Source organism: Bison bison, unplaced genomic scaffold (genome assembly GCF_000754665.1).
Source record: "Bison bison bison isolate TAMUID 2011002044 unplaced genomic scaffold, Bison_UMD1.0 scf7180017864333, whole genome shotgun sequence".
NCBI lineage: Eukaryota > Metazoa > Chordata > Mammalia > Artiodactyla > Bovidae > Bison > Bison bison.
Window position 1 is genome coordinate 255,948 of NW_011494905.1, and position 23,923 is coordinate 279,870.

General features: G+C 36.3%; 1 protein-coding gene across 4 annotated transcripts in view; it reads left to right on the top strand.

The window, feature by feature from the left end:
- VPS8 (vacuolar protein sorting 8 homolog (S. cerevisiae)) overlaps positions 1-23,923 on the top strand; it is a 302,860-nt gene that overhangs the window by 13,955 nt on the left and 264,982 nt on the right. For 3 of the 4 annotated variants that reach the window (XM_010853860.1, XM_010853862.1, XM_010853863.1), the window contains exons 4-11: positions 2,653-2,783; positions 8,216-8,309; positions 10,670-10,702; positions 11,662-11,716; positions 15,029-15,034; positions 19,235-19,359; positions 20,356-20,442; positions 22,789-22,856. In XM_010853860.1, coding sequence (XP_010852162.1) covers positions 2,653-2,783; positions 8,216-8,309; positions 10,670-10,702; positions 11,662-11,716; positions 15,029-15,034; positions 19,235-19,359; positions 20,356-20,442; positions 22,789-22,856 — 599 coding nt within the window. The remainder of the gene's footprint in view (positions 1-2,652; positions 2,784-8,215; positions 8,310-10,669; positions 10,703-11,661; positions 11,717-15,028; positions 15,035-19,234; positions 19,360-20,355; positions 20,443-22,788; positions 22,857-23,923) is intronic. The other variant, XM_010853861.1, reaches the window with a different exon arrangement.

Here is a 23,923-nt window from a genome sequence, read left to right on the forward strand (position 1 = left end):
AGCTTTTTGCTGCATCCTATTGAAGAAAACTTTGCAAATTTCAAGGTTATGTTGATGCCGTCTTATTTTAAAATCTTTATTGTTCTGCCTTTTACATTAGATCTGCAGTTCGTGTAAAATTTGTGTGTGGGATGGTGTGAGGTATGAGGCAGCAGCACTTACTGAGCACCGTTTTCTCTGGTGTCACTTTTTGTTTTAAATCAGGTGATCATAAATGGTGGGTGTGGTTTCATTGGTCTTTCTGTACTTGCCCCAGTATCACAGTCTGTTTGAATCTTTGTAATAGGTCTTGATATCTAGTAGGTTCAAATCTTCCAGCTTTGTTGTTAAGATTCCCTTGATTATTCTTAGTCTTTTGCATTTCTACATAAGTTTTAGAATTACTTTATTGGTTTACACACACATATACCAGGTGAAATTTGATAGGATTGTGTAGATTCTACACATCAGTTTGTGAGAATTGATATCTCAACCGTGTAGCTTCTGTGGTGGCTCAGTTGGTAAAGAATCCACCTGCAATGCAAGATACCCTGGTTTGATTGCTAGATCAGGAAGATCCCCTGGAGGAGGGCATGGCAACCCACTCCAATATTCTTGCCTGGAAAATCTTCATGGACAGAGGAGCCTGGCAGGCTGCAGTCCATGAGGTCTCAAAGAGTTGGACACAACTGAGCGACTAAGCACAGCACACACCGTGAAGCTAGTAATTTTAAATTCAGCCTCACTGATACCCTTAATTATCTTCTTCATTTTTTCCCCCCACTTAATCCCGTAAGCCCTCAACCCTGGCTTAATTTAGCTAATCTATTTTCTTTAATTATATCCCTGGGCTGTTTAAGAAAATCAAATAATATTCTGGCTGACTCTCTTGCTTAAGACCTTGGTTCTGCATTTCATTTATGAGTTGTTTCCGTTCCCTTTCCCTAGGGCTGTCCTTCCATTCTTGCACAGCTCTCAAGTAGCACAGTAACTCCTTGCAAGCCTTCATCCTGTTCTTAGCACTCATGTGTATGTGGAGATATCTGAAAAACAGTTGGAAATGTGGCCTAAACCTCAAGAGAAATGTTGGTACTAAAGATACAGATTTTGGAGTCCTGAGCATGTCATGGTATTTGAAGCTATAGGTGTGGATTAGCTAGTTCATATAGAAAGTTTGTGAAGTAGGAAGAGCCAAGAGCCAAGAATGTAATCCTGGGGAACAAAATCACTCAAAGGTTGGGCTGAAGAGAAAGTAGAGAACATGACTAATAGAAGAGGCCACATAAGTTGAAGGAACAGTAAATAGATGTATTGGAAACTAAGGGAAGAGAAAATTTCTAGGAGTGAGGCTTAGCCAGTGGTATTACTTGATGCATATGCGGCAGTAGCATGCTAAAGGAAAATAGGCTGGCAGATTTGACTGGTAACTTCAAGAGTAGTACTCAGTAGCCAGTAATGGGTCGAGAAAGTGGAGTGTGGACTGCTGTCTTAAGAACATGGATAGAAATAAGGGAGAAGGTAGTCCAGCTGAAACCGAAGGTGTGATCAGAACTTTTTTCTCTAATGTCTGCTGCCTAGAATCAGCTTGTTTGAAGCTAGACTCATTTTGCTTTATCTGCTGAGATAATTCTTATCTCAATTAGTGGTATTACCTTTTGCCTAGTTGCTCTAGCTAGAATCCTTGGAATCTTTTTTGACTTCTTTCTTAAACTTAACCCTCTCTGCCCCCCGCAAAACACTGTTTAAATGGTAAGCAGGAATCTTTAATTTTACCTCAGTAATGTCTCCTTATTCCTTCTCTTGACCCCTTCGGCTGCATTCCTAGACTGAACTCTTCTCTCTTTCCTTGAAATTGCAGTAGCCTTCTTCCTGGTTCTTATTAGTCTCCCTGCCCCAGTCTTCCCCTCTACTCTCATTCATCTTCATTCTACCCCATTTATCTTCTTAAACATAATTCTCATCATGTGTCGATTTCTTAGAGATCTCCTTGTCTTCCAACTGCCTGTGGTATGCAGTACATTAATTTATTAAGTAAATGAGTACTGATTATGTGTCTGGCATTGTACTAGGCACTAGGAATACAGTGGTGAATGTGGGACCTCCTGTCACCTAGCTTAATGAAATATAAAGGTTTTTACGATGTGGGTCCCAGCTTATGTTTCTAGGATCATCTCCAACTCCTACTTGTATACTCTGCTCATCTTAGACTACTTCCTTTTTCATTGGCACAATCCATATTATGAAATCACTGTTTGCACATGCTGTTTCCAACCCAGAGTGCCTTTCTTCTGTTTGTCATGTTATTAAGGCATGCTGTTTATAGTCAGGTGGTATTTATTTTCTTCAATCAGCTGTTGGCTGTTAGTTAACTAGTAAAGCACCTAGACAGGTTTGAATATGAAGACATATTTGGCAACTAAAAATATAATCTGTATAACTGCTCCTACTTCTTTCAGCTACAGGAAATAATTTTTTGGAGTGAAAAAAGTAGGGAGAGAGATCTAGAGTTGAAATTTAATTCTGTACTGTGCCTCTCTGGTCAATAGCAATGCATGGAAAAGGGGTGAAAAACAGCGAAAGCATATGTTTATTTTGGAGAAACCCGTTAATGCCTGTTTGACTTAGAGAGTATTTGGACTTTTGAATTAATGTATCCATGTTCTTCTAATATAGACTGATGATGAAGATGAATCTTTTGTTCTTGAAGATCCTACATTGTTAAACATTGATACTATTGATTCTCACTCTTACGATACTTCATCTGTGGCAAGCTCAGATAGTGGTGACAGGACCAACTTAAAAAGGTAAGTATTCTTTTTTTTAAAAAGTTGAAGTATAGTTGATATACAGAGTTGTGTTGATTTCTGCTGTATAGCAGGAGTGACTAAGTTATACATATATATATATTCTTTTTCATATTCTTTTCCAATATCCTGGGATATTGAATGTAGTTCCCTGTTCTATACAGTAGGACCTTGTTGTTTATCCATTCTTCATGTAATTCTCCCAGTCCTTCCCTCCCCCACCCTTCCATCCCCTTGGCAACCACAAATCTGTTTGTCTGTGAGTCTCTTTCTGTTTCATAGATTCATTTGTACCATATTTTATTTTATTTTATTTTATTTTATTTATTTATTTTTTTTGCCCCCACCCGCCCGCGGTCTCACCGGGCCCCCAGACCCAGGCGAGGGGGCAGGGCCCCACAGGCCGCTCTCATTTGTACCATATTTTAGATGCCACATAAAGGTGATATCATATTGGTATTTGTCTTTCTTTCTCTGACTTAATTCACTTGGTATGATAATCTCTGGTTGCATCCATGTTGCTGCAAATGGCATTATTATTTTTTTTTTATCCAGTGTATATAGGTACCACGTCTTTGTCCGCTCATCTGTCAGTGGACATTTAGGTTGTTTCCATGTCTTGGGTCTTGTGAGTAGTGCTGCTATGAACATAGGGATGTGTGTGTCTTTTTGAATTATAGTTTTGTCTGGCTATATGCCCCAAAATGGGATTGCTGGATCATATGGTAATTCTATTTTTAGTTTTCTGAGGAACCTTCCTACTGTTTTCCACAGTGGCTGTACCAGCTTTCATTCCCAGTAACAGTGTAGGAGCATTCTCTGCTCTCTATACCCTCTCCAACACTGGTAGACTTTTTAATGATGGCCATTCTGACTTTTTAATGACTGGTGTGAAGTAGTACCTCATTGTGGTTTTGGTTTCCATTTCTCTAATAGTGATGTTGAGCCTCTTTTCATGTGTTTGTTGGCCATCTGTATGTCTTTGGAGAAATGTCTGTTTAGGTTTTCTGTCCATTTTTCGATTGGTTTTTCTTGTTGAGTTGCATGAGCTGTTTATATATTTTGGAAATTAAACCCTTGTTGGGTGTATCATTTGCCAATATTTTCTCCCATTCTGTAGGTTGTCTTTTCATTTTGTTTAAGGTTTCCTTTGCTCTACAAAAAGCTTGTACATTTGATTATGTCCCATTTGTTTATTTTTGTTTTTATTTCTTTTGCCTTGGGAGACTGACCAAAGAAAACATTGGTACGATTTATGCCATAGAATGTTCTGCCTGTGTTCTCTTCTAGGAGTTTTATGGTGTCATGGCTTATGTTTAAGTCTTTAAGCCATTTCGAGTTTATTTTTGTGCATGATGAAAAGGTGTGTTCTACCTTTATTGCTTTATATACGTCTGTTCAACTTTTCCAGCACCACTAAGCTAAAGAGACTTTTTCCCCCTCATTTTATATTCTTGCCTTCTTTGTCGAAGATTAATTGACTGTAGGTGTAGGGTTTATTTCTGGCTCTCTGGTAAGTATTCGTTTAAATCACACTTGTATATGATATGGTCTGCTGAAGCCCTGCATGGAAAGTAGAAGGCCACTTGCTGCTGCTGCTGCTAAGTCACTTCAGTCGTGTCTGACTCTGTGCGACCCCATAGATGGCAGCCCACCAGGCTCCCCCGTCCCTGGGATTCTCAGGCAAGAACACTGGAGTGGGTTGCCATTTCCTTCTCCAATGCGTGAAAGTGAAAAGTGAAAGTGAGGTCGCTCAGTCGTGTCTGACTCGTAGCTACTCCATGGACTGCAGCCCACCAGGCTCCTCCATCCATGGGATTTTCCAGGCAGGAGTACTGGAGTGGGGTGCCATTGCACTTAGGTGGAAATAAAATGCTTGTTAGACCCTGAAGATTTTGATACTGTTGAGAGCATAAGAAGGTGGATACTCTGTCAGTCTTCTGCACCTCCAGGGTGTGTGCTCAGTCACTCAGTTGTGTCCAACTCTTTGCAGCCCCATGGACTGTAGCCCACCAGACTCCTCTGTCCATGGAATTTTCAGGGAAGAATACTGGAGTGCCATGCCATTTCCTACTCCAGGGATCTTTCCTGACTCAGGGATCATCTCCTGTATTGGCAGGCAGGTGCTTTACCACTAGCCCCACCTGGGAAGCCCCCAGTAGGAAGCTAAATATAGCCAAGGAGTCCCAGAAGCAGGAGAGCCTTTAGAGGGTGCACACATCAGACCTGGAGCAGTGTCCATGGTGGAAATGTGGAGATGTGTGGGAAAGGTGGTGGGAATCACCTCACCAGCCTTCTGTTCCCTCCACTCCTTCCTCCACCACCTTCCTCCCGCCGTCTAAGGACAGCTCCAGCATTTCTTCATTCCCTTGGAATGGGTTCAGAGGAGAGTTGCAAAGATGATTAAGATTTGGGAAAAAGACTTCTAACCCTAAATAGCTTCATTTTGGCTGCTTTCACCTTCCACATTCTTGGAGAGCACATGAAAAGGAAAAAGAAGTGGAGGAAGCATAATGTAAATGTTTTATTGAATTCATGTGTAACTTTAATGTTGATAACTTGTTGGTGTATTTTTCTTCAACTTCTTAAATTTTGCCTGTATCAGGGCTGTATTCTTTAGGTTGTCAACTCTTGTGAAATAGGGGCCATGGCTGGGTATATTAACTTGTTCGTCAGTTTCTTCTACAACTAAACTTTGTTCTGCTTTATTGAGATATAATTGACATACAGTACTGTGTAGATTTAATGTATATAGTATAATTCTTTGATATATGTATATTATGAAATGATTAGCGCAGAAAGGTTACTTAACACCTTTATCACCTCACATAATTACAATTTTTTTCTGGAGTCAGAAAATCTAAGATCTACTTTCTTAGTAACTTTCAAGTATATAAGTGTTGTTAACGATAGTCATCACCCTGTACATTAGATCTCCAGAACTTATTCATCTAAAAACTGTAAGTCTATATCCTTTGACTAGAATCTCTGTATTTCCCCCAGGCCCTGGATATCACTATTCTAGTCTCTGTTTCTATGAGTTGCTTTTTAAAAGGTAGTGATTTTGTTTCTTTTGGGTATACAACCCAGAAGTGGGATTGCTGGATCACATGGTAGTTCTATTTTTAATTTTTTGAGGGACCTCCATGCTATTTTCCATAGTGGCTGCACCATTTGCATCCCTACCAACAGTGGCCAGGGATTCCTTTTTATTTGGATCCCCACCAACACTTATCTTTTGTTGTTTTGATAATAGCCATACTAATGGGTATGAGGTGGTATCTCATTGTGGTTTTCATTTGCATTTCCCTGAAAATTAGTGATGTTGAGCACCTTTTCATGGACCTATTGGCCATCTGTATGTCTTCCTTGGAAAAATGCCTATTTAGGTCCTCTGCCCGTTGGTTTTCTTGCTCCCGAGTTATAAGAGTTCTTTTTATATATTGGTTATTATGGGGTTAAGGGTTTGCAGATATTTTTCCGTGTTCCATAGTTGCCTTTTATGTTTTGATTGCTTCTTTAGCTGTGCAGAGGCTTTTTAGTTTGATATAGTCCTATTTATTTATATATACTTATATATAGCATATGTATATCCACTTTTGTTGCTTGTGCTTTTGGTGTCGTACATAACTAAAAAAATCTATGCCAGTACTACTGTCAGGGGCTTTTCTGTTTGCTTTTTCCTAGGAGTTTTGTGGTTTGAAGTCTTATGTTTAAGTCTTTAATCCATTTAATCTTTGTGAGTGGTATAAGACAGAGGGATGATTTCCTCCTTCTGCATGTGATTACCCAGTTTTCCTGGCACCATTTGTTGAAAAGAATATTCTCTCCTCAGTGAGTGTTCTTGGCTCCTTTGTCAAATGTTAGTTGACTGTATATGCAAGTGGTTATTTCTGTGCTCTCTATTCTGGTCATTGATCTTTGTCTTTTTTAATGTTAGTACCATACTGTTTTGGTTACTGTAGCTTATAATATAGTTGGAAATCAGAAGGTGTGATGCCTCCAGCTTTGTACTTTTTTCTTAAGATTACTTTGGCTGATAGAGATCAGTTGTGTTTCTATAAACTAACAATGAAATATATAAAAAATAATAAAAATCACATTTACAGCAGCATCAAAAGCAATGAAGTAGTTAGGAAGACGTTTTGGAACAAGGAGGTGAAAGAGTTGTACCTTGAAAGATAAAGACATTGGTAAATTAAAGAAAACAAATGGATGGAAAGCTTTCCATGTTCATGGATTAATTAAAATGTTCATACTACCCCTGCCTATGTATAGATTTGGGTCAGTCCCTATCAGAATCTCAGTGACATTTTTCACAGAAAAGCAGTCCTGAAATTTGTATGGAATCCCAGTACTTAAGTGTTTTTGATGGTTTGGTCATTTACCTGCTTAAAAGCTGTGGTGTCATCTTTTTGCCCACATTGTAATGTCCGAACTGCTTTGCATAGTGTCAGTCTGAAGCCTGCTTACTATTTTGACGTAAATGCAGAGCACTCCCACATCTGCCTCCTGGCCCATGCCTTTTGTGTACTCACACTCCCCACACACACTGTACACCATTACATCTTCATATTTTTGCTTGTGCTTTTTTTTGGTCCGACAGACTCCTAGTTATCCATCAAGGTCAGATCAGATGTCTTCTCTTTTCTATAACTGTCCCTGATATCCCCTTAATAAACAGGATTAAAGTCTTTATTTTGTTTCTATCATGCTTTATTCATTTTTCTTTTCTAACATTTATCCGTTAATTTGAGTGAGTTACTCATTAGTCCCTCTAGCTAGGATATGAGATCCTCGAGAGTGGAAACTATGAGCTTTTTATATTTGTATCCCCAGAACATACTTTTAGTCATGAAAGCCAGGTGGGAGTAGGTGTTCAGTGTTTGGTAAAAGCTTAAAGAAGTATTTTTTGTACAGTGATGAGTAGGGTAAGTGAAAGGAGCTGTTAGTAGGAGCATCAGAGAATGAGTAATGAGTCGGAAATTTGAGGCAGTTGGTTGGGAAAATGAGAGGGTCGTTACAGACAACAGTAGGGCAAGAATGGTTGCAAAGGTGGAAGGCAGGTAGAGGTGATATAAACCTGTAAGCAGGGCTTCTCTATAGGCAACCTTCTGATGAGTAGCAGAGCCTTTCGCTGTAGTTATTAAGGTGAGCAAGGAATAGGTTGAATCTGTGAAGAAGAGATGGTGGCTTTATTCATTTTCCTGCTGTGCTTCTCTGAGTTTCAGGGTGAATTTAGTATAACATTTTAATGTGAGACTGTTAGACTTTATACCTCTTCAGAAAACAGAGCTAACAAATTAATACATTATTGCTTTCTGCTTTTCTTGTTTTTATTTACTTTTTCTTCTTTCAAAGCTTTAAAGACCTTGCCTTTTCAGTTTTTATTTTCTGTTCTTAAACGTTTTCCTTTTTTTTTTTCCTTAAAGAAAGAAGAAATTACCTGATTCTTTTTCACTCCATGGATCAGTTATGCGACATTCACTTTTGAAGGGAATTTCTGCCCAGATAGTGTCTGCAGCTGTAAGTATTTTGTTCTCTTCCCCAGCTTTATAACCTGCAATGGCATAATGAAGCAGGAATGAGCATAAAACAAAGCACAGCACTTCTCTTGGCCCGAGGCTTAAGAAAAACAGAATCTGGCTTTCATGGGTTTTGTGTGATTATTTTTGACTCATAAGACATAGCTACACATCTTGACATAGAAATTAGTGCAGCCATGAAATAAAGGTCTGCCCGGAGTCTCGGGTGTGCCTAAATGAAATATGGCAGCAAGCCTAAAAGAAACACTATCTGCCTTTTCTTTAAATTCCTTTTCAGTTTAGTTGCCATCTTGTGTATTTGGTTGAGGTAGAGCGATTTTTTTTTTTTAGTGTTTTCATATGGAGGAATGATTGATCAGAATCTTTTACAACTGAGTGATGTTTTTATAATTCACAAAAGTCTTTTCATGTACCTTACTTCATATACTCTCACAACTTTGAAAGTAGGGAAAGCCGTATCCTATTTTACAAATGAGAAGACAGACTCAGAGGTGATATTAACTTGTCTTACATCATTGGGTTAGGAGATAGCAGAGCAATTACTCAAAATTAGGGGTTTTTGGCTCCAAGTCTAGTGCTGCTTTTGTTGTGAAATGGGGGTGGTATTGGTGAAAGTGGCCAGTGTGTAATGGCTGGAACAGAGTATCTGTGTCTGTTTTGAAAATGGTTTGGAGCACTGGATTAGTACAAAAATATTTAATAGTCCATTAAGACAATAGATGCTGATTCTGGTATGTTTATCAAATTTTCCTTTGGCCTCAAGGCTTATAGTTTTACGTAGTCTTTCGGTTTTGGTTTTCTGAATTCAAATATATAGATTATATAAGTAATAGTAATAATAATGATGTTGATATGAATCGTGATTCATATCCCAGGAACTTTGATATGTTTTTATGTTCTTTTCATGGAGTTTAATTAGTGTTTTGCATATTCAGTTTGGACAAAGTTTTATTTTTTATGAGGGTAAGAGATTGATAGAGAAGTGGATCGTGACACCATAGCCACATTGTAAGTTTTAGGTTTATCAGTGAAAGCTCTTGTTGCAGACCACCCTCCCCGCCCCATGCAAAAAAACCAGAACAAACAAACAAAAAAACCCCAAAAACAACAAAAAAGGAAAAAGTGAAAAAAAAAAAAAAGGAAAAAGTGTTCTCTCTCGGCATTTGGTATACCCCGGCCCAGCTCATATATCATGAAGTCAATTTAAATAGAGAGATAGGCAAGCAATGGGGGAAACCTGGGCAATTGTCCTTCCTCTTTTAGGTGGAGAGTAACTCATATTTGCTAGAATGGGAACCACCTGTTGAGGATTACATTTCCATGACGTTTTCTGAATTTAATCCTTATGTAGGTGATGAAATTCATTCCTTTCAAAATCAAGATGAACCAGAACAGTCATTTGACCCACCTGTGCAGTTTTAAAAATATTTTGAATAATGGAGACTGAACTAAAACTCAGACATTGAACAATGATTAGATAAATCTGTTATTTAAAAGGGTTTCTCTTTTCTCTTGAAGAGGAGGGAAAAATTCTAATAAATCCCAGAGTGTTTGCATTCTGTTCTTATTTCATTGCCATGGCTGAGCTCCTTTGGTATGTTAAAATGAAAACTGCTTTTCTTATGACAGTCTTCATACTTTGTTTTTCTAATTTTGGATTACCAGCTCAATTTAAATTGTATGCTTTTCTGTGATGGTTGGTTTATTAACATGTAAATCTAGTTATATTTTGGGGTATCTCCTCTGAATGGCTGTTTAGTAATGCCTTCAGCCATGTGGATAGTGATGTTATTAGGGCTTCCTGTGGTGTTGACCATCATAGCCTTGTAGTCTATGCCTGGAGAACACTTAGGAGAGATGAAACTTTTGGAGTTGTGAACTTTGTTGTTTTGGAATCCTCCTCAAAGTAATATGACGTGGGATTATATTTAAAATCGACTCAAATTAACTTTAAAGTGTATTTATCATTTTATCATCACCTAAGATAATGGAGATACCTTAAGATAGTGATTTTGTAAAATGTGTCCATTGCATAAAAATTTCCTAAGAAAAAGCAGATTCCTGGGCACTATCCCAGACCTACTGACTTGAAATCTAGTTCTAGCAGTGTAGCTAGGGATCTGCATTTTAACAGATATTCCAGGTGATTCTGATGCTCCTTGACTTTTGAGAGTCACTATCCTAAGCTGTAACATCAGTGCTAAAATTCTGTAGTTGGGGGCAAAAGTGATGGTTCCCCCTCTTGTCTGAATCATATATGTAAAGAGAGGGCCTTATACCATTTTTTTGTTTAAAAGTGGAAATATCTTTTCAAATACTTTTTTTTTAAATTTTATTTAGGACAAAGTAGATGCTGGCTTGCCTACAGCAATTGTAAGTATACTTTAAATAATCTTTTAAAAGTAACCTTTCTATTACCAGGTTTTCTTAGATTTATTCTTCTGATACTCAGTTATTACATACATTTTACGAGGATAAATTCATATGTCATTTACTGCCAGTAATCATTTAAAATTTAGTCGTGTTGAATATTCTCTTTCTAGTGTATTGTTACTCTTCAGTTTTGTTTTTTGAGATGCATATAATGGATACTGATTAGCCCATTTCCAGATTTGTTTTATGTGGTACTATCCTGCCCAGTACATTTGCTCCTTCTGTGACTTGACCTCCTTTTGGTTATAGGGAGTGGAAACAGTGTTCGGTAAAATCACTTTGTGGTAAATAGTACATTTAACAGCTCTGAACTCCATTGCCAAGCTTGCCAAATAGTAAATCTGTGGGGGTGATTATAGAGAACTGGGGGATATTGAAAGCACACTAGTGCCCTCTTTTCTATTTTCAACTATTTCCAGCTGCCTCCTGTAGCTCTCTTATTAGTCAGTCAATTGGTGAGGGAAGTGGGCTGAGTTTTGAGTATTTCTGGCGCCTTTTGGCTCTTGTGAATGAGCTGGGGAAGGTCTTTCCTGTTCTTTTCCCACACCTCATAGGAGGCTCTTGGTTAGGTAGCATAAGTGCCTTTACTTTGTCTGGAAACTTGAACTTTTTTTATTTTAAATTGCTTTAGAGGAAGTTAAGTGGCATGTTTTTGCCTATAATGTTGAACATATGATATTTTAGTATTGTTACCCTTAGAATAAATTTAGAGGGATGCCAAGAAATAAGATGTTCTGAGTTTTATCTTGCATTTTGCCTCCTAGATGAAATTTTCCTTATTTATAATAGTTGGTGTGTTATCTGGTGTCTAGAGGAAAGAAGACCAACAAATTTAATTCTGTTTATTTCAAGATCCTTGATATAATGTTTTAAAATATAATCTTCTCTTTTGTTCTCAGGCAGTATCCAGTTTGATAGCAGTGGGTACATCTCATGGATTGGCCTTAATATTTGGTAAATTTTCTAGCTGCTTATTTTAAATATTAAGTATTTGAGTTTTTTAAAAGATAATATCTCTTAATCACAGTTTTTATAGTAAACTTTATTTTTCTGAAAAATGCCAGAAAAACTTGAAGAGTAGCAGTCAGCATTTTTATAGTTAAAAAGTGCTTGACTCAGCTTCATTTTGTTGCTCATTGCAAGTTTATTTTCTTCTTTATGAATTTATAAGCTATTATATCATATCATACACCATTTGACTCTCTGCAGACCTAGACAAAAAGAATGTAAAGTTGAGAGCAACAGGGTTTGTCATTTTGTCTGCCTCTGGTTTGTGGTGGTGGTAATTTTTTTATTCTAAATCATATCTGAGTAGTAAGTATTTGAAAAGATCGTCAGGGAAAGATTTCCAGGCTTTCTCAGTAATTTTCAGTAACTCTTAACTGATAGTAAGGTTTTTTCATTTACATTGTAAATCCCTCTAAACTGAAAGTTTTTTAGCCTATAATCACTTTATTTTTTGGGTTGAGATGAGAACTTCGTTAGTTTTATTTTTATAGTACGTGATAATCCTAAGTTTTTTTTTTCATTTTTTTTTCCTCCGTGAGACTAAATAACTCTGATTTTCATCTTTCTTTGCTTTTGCCCCCAAACTATGAGCAAAACATTTTGTTCTGTTTAAATACTACTAGAAAATGTTTTCCTGTCATTTTTAGTGTTCTCACTGATTTTAAAGCTTTTGGAACTCTCTCAAATGGAATTCCGGATGACACTGTATTTTAGTAAGGATGCTACAGAATATTATTTATGGAATACCTGGGAACACTTTAATAGCAGAACCATAATTTGATCTTTGTGGTCCTTGCATCTTTATCATGATTGAATAACTAGTAATTTTCCCTTGTTTTTGATTAATTTGACTTCCAAGTTTTCCATTATACCAGAAGCCTGTTCATCATGTGATTTTAACATCTAGTCTTTTCAAAGGTGATGGATACAAATTATTGTCTGGGGATGAGAAGAATGGAAACAAAAAATACAATTCTCTAGAGAGACCTTTAGAATTGATTCTTTAATTATTTCTCTTATTCCATAATATGTGTTCATAATAAATTTAGATGAGCAAAAAATTGAAGATACACCAAAATCTGCCATCCAGAAATAATTCCTAACATTTCTATATGACCTTGAAATCTTTTGTCCTATACATATGTGTATACATATGTGCACTCTCCAAATTGGATCATGTTAATTTGTAACCTGCTTTTTCATTATAATGAACATTTTTCTATATAATTATTAAAATCATGTGTAGTATCTTTTTTCCTGTTTTATCAGCTTTTTTGTTTTAAATTTAAGTATGGTTGATTTACAGTGTTGTGTTTAGTTTCTGGTGTACATCAAAGTGATACAGTTCATGTGTGTGTATATATATACACATGCCCACCCACACACACACACATATATATTCTTTTTCATATTCTTTTCCATTGTGGTTTATTACAGGATATTGAATATAGTTCCCTGTGATATACAGGATTGTGTTGTTTATCTATTTTATATATAGTGGTTTGTATCTATTAATTTATCCCTCTCCTTTAGTAACCATTAGTTTGTTTTCTGTGTGAGTCTGTTTCTGTGTAACATCATTTTTAATGGCTACATGTATCCTGTTAAATGGATTCACCATTTAATCAATCATTTTCTTCTATAAGACATTTAGGTTGTTTCTAAACAAAAAAATAGAGTGATGACCATCTTTGTAACTGCAGTTTTTTGTGCACATGATTACTTCTTTCAGACAAATTCCTAAAAGTGGACTTGCTTATGTCAGGGTATGAACATTTTAAATGTTTCTGATGTATATTGCCTAACTGCCTCCTAGAAAGTTTTACCAACTTGCTCTCCTATCAGGTATAAGAATGCTTGTTTTCCTATGAGGGCAGGGTTGGTATTAGATTGATAGAATTTTGGGAAAGAATATTGAAAGGACTTTTAGTTAGTCACCTTATTTACATATGAGGTGTTTGAGAACTGGAGAGAGGTTAAGTGACATGTACAAAGCCAAATTCAAAATCAAAGTATACTGAATCCCAAGATTAATATGTTTCCACTCCTCCAAGTTGTTCACCTGTTCTGAGAGAAATGGAGGCGAATTCCAAGATACAAGAAGGAAAGAATGCAAGAACTAAGATGAACAAGGATAGACTATAATGCATATGTTTATCTATCAGCAGAACATGTTTATTTTTGTTCCCCCTTACCAGTACTCACTCTCAACTCTATCTGCTTTAATATCTCTTCCTTACCCCCCAAGGTTCTAAGAATATGTGGCTGCTTATAATCAAACCCATGTAGAATTCACTGCAACAAATTAAAATGAAGTCTTTTAAAATAAAAAACTAACAGGGGAGAACAGTACAGTGTCTTTCATTGCTGTCTCAATTTCCTTGGGGCTGCTTTCTGATTTTTTATAGACCCAAGCAACTTTCTTGTGGATTTGATGAAACAGTAATCTTTCATTAAAGTCTCATGAAAAAGAAAGTATGCCATAATGAGCATTTTGAGAAAGAATCATAACATTCTAGTTATGGTTTGGATTTTTAATCATGCAGTTAGTAAATTTTACTCATTATTTTTGTAGGAATCAGATATCTGGACAATGAGTTTTAACAAATGGATTAAAATTTGCTTGAAAGTCAGGAACAAATGGCAGAGAAATAATGCTAAGAAGTGTCTAGATTTGAGGTCTGGGTTAAATCTGATCTTTTAAACATCTTTGTTGATCATAGGAAAAAGTGCAGCAGGAAGAACTTGTTTAAGTACCATTAGAGTCTCTTTGGAATGAAGGCCTGGGTCATTAGAATAGTAATCATTGTAAGTTTCTTAAGCACGATGTAGAATTCCTATTCTTAAGGAAGTAAAGGTATGTGGTATTTGTTATGTATCTTGGTTCTTACCTAATTATAGGATCTCAAAAATCTGACTCTTTCTAGAGATATATCCCTATCCTAAGGCCCTTTAGTCTTTCATTTTTTTGAGTTGTTAGTATACCTTAATGGATTATCTTTTTGAAATTGTTTTATCAAATTTAATGGACTTGGATTTACTATGCTAAAATTTGGATATTATGAATTTTTTCTATTTCCATAACCAATACCTAAATATAAATGCTAGACATATCATTTAATCACATTTAGTATCATTCTCACAGGTAAGTAAAGTTTACCACTTATACTCTTGAAATCTTACCTGTCTTTTCTCTGAACTTTTGAACTGATTTCTTGCTTTTCTCTTTCTTTTGATCTTTTCTCCATGGATTCAAAGGAAAAGGTATAGTAATTTTGATGTGCATGAGTGACTCTTTTTCTTTTGACCTTTTTATTGTTGAAGGAGAATGTTATCAATTACAGTTGACACCCTGTTATGAAATGCTTATTGAAAAGAACCAGCTAATTGAAATTGGTTAGAGAATTGTTAAAAATTACAAATATATGTATACCTTCAATATTTTATTTTAAATGAAAATAAATATTCATTTCCCCCCTAATCTTTTGATACAGTCCAAAACTGAGTTTTTTTCTGCCAGTTGGAGGTCTGCAGCATCCTTTTCTGGCACAAGCTACATCAATGATAGGTCATGCAAAATTTGTACTTTTAATTAAACAAAAGAGGTAAAAGCTTGGGTACCTGTGAATCACTTGAGGTGTGCAAAATTTTAGATTTTCATAGAACTTTCCATAGAAAGTTCCATAGAACTTTTTCTGCAGTTATCTTGTCCATACCTTACTTCATGACAGTTATTTAGAGCAACTCATCTTTACCAAGTTTTTCTAAAACATCCATTTAGCTGTCATAGAAACAGCAGCTTGCTCTTTTGCACTCTATTTCATTAGTTGACATATTGTTTAACGTTTTTTAAGTGCAGTAGTATTTATAGTGGCATGAACAGATTTGGAAATGAAAACAGTTGACTCTTCCTAAGCATCTGCATTCTAGAAAATAGCCAGTTATCTGTGGGGAGTCAGTGTATCCTGGGCTTTAGTCAGTAAGGTTAAAGAGGGAATGGAGAGCTTTAATTCTGTGTGTGTTAGATGGTGGTCAGATAAAGTGCTTCTGCTGCTTTATGATCATTGATGAAAAGTGTTTCCTAATCTCTCTTTTCTTCTTCTTCTTTGGTCATAGAGAATATTTTAATGTGCACAAAGGAGTAGTATTGAAGAATGGTGAATACTGGTGATAAAAGTAGAGCTCTATGCGTATAATTTGATTTCGATTCTTTCTAGGATCTAGGTATTTCCTTCTTCGATGGTCTTTAGGGTGTAGTTAAATTTGGGGTGAAGAAATAGAACATTAGGTTAATTTTGGTATGTGGAAAGAGCAGAAATTCTTGAAGTATGTTCAAATTTAGATTTTATGGCTATTGTAGACTTTATATGTTATTTATGGCTTTTCTTTGTTACTTAGTCCATTACTCTTAAGCCTAGAATATGCTGGGATCAACCCTAAGTAAAGTGTATTTTGAAAGATACACTAATAAAGAAATAGATGTAATGCATTGCACTGTCAATTTAGATGTGCTTTTTGTGGTATCTGGGCTTTGAGTTCTCTTAATTGATAAGCTACTTATTATCATTAAAATAATTCTTTGCATGTGTATCATTGGATAGCTTTCATATTTTTCATAGGCATTTACAAAATTTAAGCTCTGTACCAACTCTGTGAAGCTTATAGGAAAAATGATAGTCTCATTCCGCCCCCCCCCCAAATCAAGAGCCCCCTTGGAGGAGTAGAACATGGAAAGCTCTGATTTTCACCTTTCTTACTGCTGTTCAGGTCCTTTTTGTTCCTTCTGTGTAACTTTATAAATTGTTTGAAAGAGGTTTTAATGTTTGTCTTCACCGAGTACCTTTCCCCAGAATAATCTAGAAAAATCTGGACTACAGAATGTTCTAGTAGAAGAAACCTCTTCAGTAAGACCCTGCTTTCTTCTTTCCGCAGAAATTCTGTCTTTTCTGATTTGTTTAAATTGTATAGGTTTATTCATATGGCACCATAAATACAGAATGTATAATGACACCAATACGAATTGATAAGTATCTTTGTGGAGTTAAACAATATTATGTTTTAGGCACTGTCCATTACCTCACAGCCGTGCTACCTTATAAAGGGACATTATAACAATAATGAATACATTGTAAAAGTCAAGGGGAAAACATTGACAGTCTTCATTAACAGAGTCCTATGGGATATAAATTTAGTACATATTTTAGGAGTGACCACTGTTGATAATTTGGTCCCTGTCTTAGCTAGTTTTTAGTACACAGTCAGAAAAAGAATCATGTCTGGGTTTTTAATGTAGAGGTTAGTTGTGTCTTTTTCCTCCCCTCTTTACTTCCTTTTTCTTAATGGTACCCTTATTCTCTATTTTGTCATACTCCTTAAATTCTCCTGTGCTTACTCTCCCTGAGTTATCAGTTCAGTTCAGTTTAGTCGCTCAGTCGTGTTCGACTCTTTGTGACCCCATGGACTGCAGTACGCCAGGCCTTCCTGTCCATCACCAACTCCCGGAGTTTACTCAAACTCATGTCTGTTGAGTTGGTGATCCCTGAGTTATAAGAGTACTTAAATACTCAAATTTAAAGTAAGGACTTTGTTAAAGCAATAGTTAGTGTCTTTAAGTACTGGTCGATAACAACTGTGTAGTTTGGATATCAAAGCAGAGACTATTCCGACACTACTCTTGCCTAGAGGGCAGACAACCAGGCTAAATGGACTTTTTGAGGCTGGTGCAGAATTTCTGTCTTTGTCCTCTAACTTTTTCAGTCCATTCGTTGGACTACTCACATGACCCACAGTGGTAGTATGTATACAACACTGTTGCCCAACCAATGAATCTTGACAATTTGCAGAACAGGGTGTAAGGATCATCTACTAACTGTATAACGTAGCCCTGACAAAATAAGGATCATGGAAAACACTGTTAGGCGTGCAATTCAGTAGAGCAAAGTAAAATGTGATATCATATTTAGAGTCAGGAAAAAGGCAATTACAACAGTTTGGATTAAACTGGAAAAGGGAGGAAAATGTATGTAAGGATGGAAAGAAATAAGGAAAAAATCTGTTCTTGTGATTAATATAGATGTGAATAAACATAGGACTTTTAAAGTACATCACACCTTGTATATTATGAATTTTATTCCTTTTCAAATGTTCATCTTGGAAGGCTAAGATCTAAAGTGACATCATAAAACATCAAATATTTTCTGTGTGCTGGATACAGCCACTAATTATGTCAAAACTGAGACAATTAATTCTGACATTAATTGTGTCAGAACTCCTGGGGAGGTGGGGATTGCTATTTGAGCCTGCTTGTGAACATAGAAAAATATTCTTACAGTATTCACTTTGTATGGGCAAAAGGGCTTACCTAGTATTATTCCATGCATTTGGGAATGAATGTCTTTAGGCTCTTTCTGATGATAACTGGGCTTACCTTTATGGGAGGAAGATTTGCAAATATGGCATCTATTAAGATGATTGTCAGATGCATTCTGTGTGCAAGGCACTGCCCTAGGCATTCTGGGGATGTTAATTCTCTCATGATCTCAGCCCTTAGATAGGTCATAGTCTAGGAGTGGAAGTAAGATGTGTTTACCTCCAAAAAGTAGCACATAGATAGTGAAGGGAAGCACAAACAATTGCTGGGGGAGTTAAGAGAACTCCTGATTGTGCAAGTATGGTGTCCTCCCCCCCACCAACTAAAAAACAGTTAAAGTTTGTAGACATGCTTTATGTTTAAAATTTTTATTTTATTGTTTTCAAGTGGGTACAGTAATGAGCTCTATATAATATAAGCACTGCCTAGGAGAAGCCCTAGAAGAATTTCTTCTACTTATTAGATAATAAAGTTTAGTAATATCCAAATGCTTCCTAGAGAAATCAGAGGTGATTACGGCAGAATCTTTGCCTTTTAGTAACTTTATTTAGTAGAGATTTGAATTATTTGCTTTTAGCGTATCAGCTGTTGATGCTTGAAAAGAATTTCCTTAAGTTGTTTAAACATACCCTATGATTTTATTTATTCTGTTCATTTGCCTGGTAAATCTTCAGGGATAATATAAATGAAAATTGTAGCCAAACTGTAAATAAATTTTGATTTTTGAAGTTTTAAATGTACTGTAAAAGGTGGTATTTCATGTATCTTGCATTCTAAAAATAGCAAAAAATATGGTTCTAGAATGAAAGTTAGTTGGTTGTTCCAAGAGATACAGTTTTCTTAGTATTTTCTTTTTAACATGAGCAAGTTTTGTATTATGCTTCCTTGTAGTTACCGTTTTTCTGCATTCTTAGTGTCTAATTCAATGCCCACTGTCTAGTAGTTGCTCAATAAATGTATTTTAAGATGAACGTAACTTTGTTTGATTCTTTTGATTCTTACTACCTCAAAGTATTTGAAAACAAGCCTGTGCTGTGTACATACTTAGTCAAACCTTTATTTCTTTCACTTGATTTATCAATTGCTTTCTTTAGATCAGAATCAAGCTTTGCGACTCTGCTTGGGTAGCACTAGTGTTGGAGGTCAGTATGGAGCTATCTCTGCCCTCAGTATCAACAATGACTGCTCAAGACTTCTCTGTGGCTTTGCTAAGGGACAGGTAAATAGAAACTTTATTTTACCTATAAGACAGTGTGAAATGAATTAAACCTGTTATCTCTAGGTCAGTATCTTGAAGACAAAAACATGTTATAAAGTGATATGTCTATATGTAGAGCTAACCTGAATTTGCTTGGTCTGACTTTTGTCTAAATTTTTAAATTAAGTTACTGACTGAGCCAGAGTCTATGATTTTTAATATCTCAATTCATATGTCCCTATACGCAAATAGCTTTTATAAACCAACCAGGCCATTATACAAAATGTACTTTCTTTCTGTGAAGTGAAGTGAAGTGAAGTCGCTCAGTTGTGTCCGACACTTTGAGGCCCCATGGACTATAACCTACCAGGTTCCTCTGTCCATTGGATTTTCCAGGCAAGAATACTGGAGTGGGTTGCCATTTCCTTCTCCAGGGGATCCTCCCGACCTAGGGATTGAACCTGGGTCTCCTGCATTGCAGGCAGATGCTTTACCCTCTAAGCCACCAGGGAAGCCCAAGATAGACCTGTATATCTTTCTTTCTGTCGTGAGGATGATTGTTGTTGATTTTTAAGTACAGTATATATTTTGCTTTGTAACTCTGTCCCTGGACACAAATTTGGTATTTGTTTTTACTTCTGAAACTGGGCAGTAAGTTTTGTTTCTTTTCTTCTTCTGACTTACATGTCACTAATTGGTTTGGCAATAAGCCCTTTTGATAATTTTTACCAGTGCTAAAGAGATTGACTCATTAAATAAATCTCTTTTACCTCTCAGTAAAAGAATAAGATTTAAAATCTGAGGGGAAAAGTAGACTGGGTAGGATGAGGGGAGGATGAAGATGGAAAAGGGCCCCATGCTTCAGCGGATCTGCAACCTTTAGTTATGTTTTAACTTTATAGTTCTTTGTCTGCAATGTTTATAGGCCAGGAATAGATTATTTCAGCCAAAAGCCAAGATACTTAAGTCCAAAAAAGAGCAATAAATTTGTTTTTAAAGCATTTAGTTGTCTTATAGATCACTATGTGGGATTTGGCCAGTGGAAAGCTTCTAAGATCAATAACAGATGCTCATCCTCCGGGAACAGCAATATTACATATTAAGGTACAGTTCTTATTTTCTTTTTCTAATAATCTTTATTATTATGCCCTTGTATCCATTTTAAAGTAGATTTCTTTATAAACAGAATCCTTGAAAGTGAACTGTCTTTTATGTGACTGGCCCAACAAGATGTTTTCCCAAGTAAAATCCAGAGATAGGCTATCATGGTAACATTCAGCTATAAGTTGTATTGACGTCTAGTAGATACAGCAGGAAAGAGAGTAAACTGAAGTGATCCTAGACGAAAGGTTGGCAGCAAAGACAGGCAGTACCCTGCTGAAAACTCCGTGCAGATTTTAAAAGGTCTTTTTACTTTTTGCTTAGTCCACCAGGATTTTACTGCTGGGGTGGTGTGCCCTGTCACACTTTGTTGGGAATTACTTGAAGTTCAAGGCACTGGTTGTGAAAGAACCAAGGTTTGCATTATGTTTAGAAACAAATTTCTTGGTTTATTTTCTTTCAGGCCTCCAAAGGAAAAGCATCAAGGTTCGAATCTTGACTTTCTCCTTACATGCCTGAAAAAAATAAACCACCTTAGGTAACATTTAATTTATAAATACAGTGTGAACCTTGGTTTTTATATGCTGTCAAGTCCACGTTCAGAAGTGTAAAACATACAGGATTATAACTAGAGAAGTCTAAAATCAGATCTTCTGGATTTTAATCATGTACACGTTTGGTTAGTTAGCTGTGCAGACCTCTCTTATCCATACATATGCTTTTTAAAGTCTGGGAGCGTCTGGAGTTTATGTGTCTGCATCTCAGTTAGTTACGTAAAAAGTCTTTTGTGACAAAGCAGCATTGAAGCATTTAGTAACAATGAAAACAACCAAGACAAGTAAAAGTAGAGAGAATTTCTCCTCTTTCTGAACATCATGGCAGTTTATCTTGACCTGTTTTCATACGGCATGAGCCAACTTCTAATATGTTGTTGTTTATGTCTTATCTCCTTTAATAGATTAAGGTCTTTGAAACCAGGATCTGTTTCTCTTTTATTTTTGTGTGTTACATGTAGTAGTTGCTCAATAAATGTTTGGTGGTTTATGAAAATCCAATCCATTTGCAGAAAAAAGCAAAATCTTTGGGAGAAACAATAAGAAACAGAAGAGGTAAAGACAGAGAGAAAAAGGCAGAAGAAATAAAAGCAGAAGAATGTAGCTGACATTGAAAGCACACTTGCGTTGCTTGGCAATGCTACAAGTATAGACGCTTCTCAGAAATTCTGGGGCCCGCTTTTGGCAAAGGCTTCTTATGCTGTCAACCTCTCACTCATTATTCTCCAAACTTAACCGTACACATCCCATCAATAATAATTTGGGCTTTAATTCATACACACACACACACACACACACATACATGTCTCTGTGTGTGTGTGTGTATATATATATATAATATTTAAAATTAAATGTGCTACTGTACTAAATTTAAGTATATCATAAAACACATACTCAGAATGTAGAAGATAAAAATTATGAATGCTGTTATTTTTCTCTACACTCCACTTTTGCAACTGCTCAGCTAGGCCTTTGAGAACCATGGTGTAGGACTTCTGTACTTTGCTTGTGTGTGGTTGAAGAAGATGCATTTCATAGTGGCCTCCTGTACCTCAGCCATTCTGGAAGAGTCCAAAGGCATGCCAGTTAGGATGGTTTTACAACCTTTGGGGTTAGGGAGACTAGTCACTGGAAGTGATATAAATTAAGTTATTCAATTTTGTATCTATTGGCATGCACATCTGCCAGGCCACATCAGCCCTTAGGACAGTCTCTCATTGTGAACATTATTTATTGAGTTTTCCAGGGTGGATAATAGTAACTAAAGTATACTTTATTGAAGAAGACTGAAGGGGCAGCACATTTTAGGAAGAGTTGCATAAAAAGTTAAACTGTTTTTAAATATAGTAGATTAACTCTTCAGTTATTCAGAAAACATATTCTAACAAGCTTATTTCCCAAAGACATCAAATATCTTTTATTGTGTCTTTATTCTTGAGAGCTAGGCAGCTGTAAGTATATCCAAAGTATCCTATTCAGCTTAATAGCAAGTTTGAAAAAATTAATATAAGAACCCAAGTAGATAAGTTTAGGGCTTTTATGAATCATAATTTGTATTTTTCTTTTATCCTTTTGAGAAGGTTTTACTTCTTTAAAGTCTCAGTTTTTAATGATATTGAACCATTTTTATTCTAAATATGGGTAAGTTTGTATTAGAGTAATAAGGTCAGTCTAGGTGATTTCAAATGCTATTAAATGTGTTTGTCTTGTATTTTTAAAATTTTATAAATTTTCCCCTTTTTAACATTTGACTGGTTTTTTAAAAATTGTTAAAATAAATTCCTTCTCTGTTTAGTTTACAGATGATCCAACTCTTGCAATTTGCAATGACAGCGGAGGCTCTGTTTTTGAATTGACATTTAAGTAAGAGACTATTGGACGTTTGTAGACAAATGAAAAGATTAGCTCCAATTTAATGACTTGAAGTTGAATATGAAGAGGTCTGGAAAACCCATGTAATTGTAAATAGGTTGTGGCTGTGTATTACACTTATCTGGGGAGGCTTACAGAACATACGGAGCACCATGCCTGGTCCCCCAAAATTCTCTCTCAGTACTTCTGAGTTGGGATTCTAGATTCCTTCTCCCCAAAGTGTTCCTAAACTCTGTCAGTCTTGGGAACCATTATCCTGGAGTATATCAGTAATTTTAGTTTAGACCCCGGGCCCAGTTGGTTATAACCATAATGACCAGGTGTACAAGGTTCCTTTTGCCTTGGAATTGCCCTGTTTACTCTTTAAATAAAGGGAAAGACTGTTTAGATATGCATAAGAATATTTATAAATCTGAGTTTAAAAAGACAAAAAAATTCAATGTGTATTTTGTTTCCAAAGTTCTTCAAAGTAAGGACTATGTTTCTTATATTTCGCATGCCTCCTGACAATATCAAGTCCAAAGTAATTGTTTGAAAAATACCAGTTCAGTTCAGTCGCTCAGTCATGTCCTACTCTTTGCGACCCCATGACCTGCAGCATGCCAGGCCTCCCTGTCCATGTCCATTGAATCGGTGATGCCATCCAACCATCTTGTCCTTTGTCATCTCCTTATCCTCCCACCTTCAATCTTACCCAGCATCAGGGTCTTTTGAAATGAGTCAGTTCTTTGCATCAGGTGGCCAAAGTATTGGAGTTTCAGCTTCAACATCAGTCCTTCCAATGAATATTCAGGACTGATCTCCTTTAGGATGGACTGGTTGGATCTCCTTGCAGTCCAAGGAACTTTCAAAAGTCTTCTCCAACACCACAGTTCAAAAGCATCAATTCTTCAGTGCTCAGCTTTCTTTATAGTCCAACTCTCACATCCATACATGACTACGGGAAAAACCATAGCCTTGACTAGATGGACCTTTGTTGACAAAGTAATGTCTCTACTTTTTAATATGCTGTCTAGGTTGGTCATAACTTTCCTTCCAAGGAGTAAGCGTCTTAATTT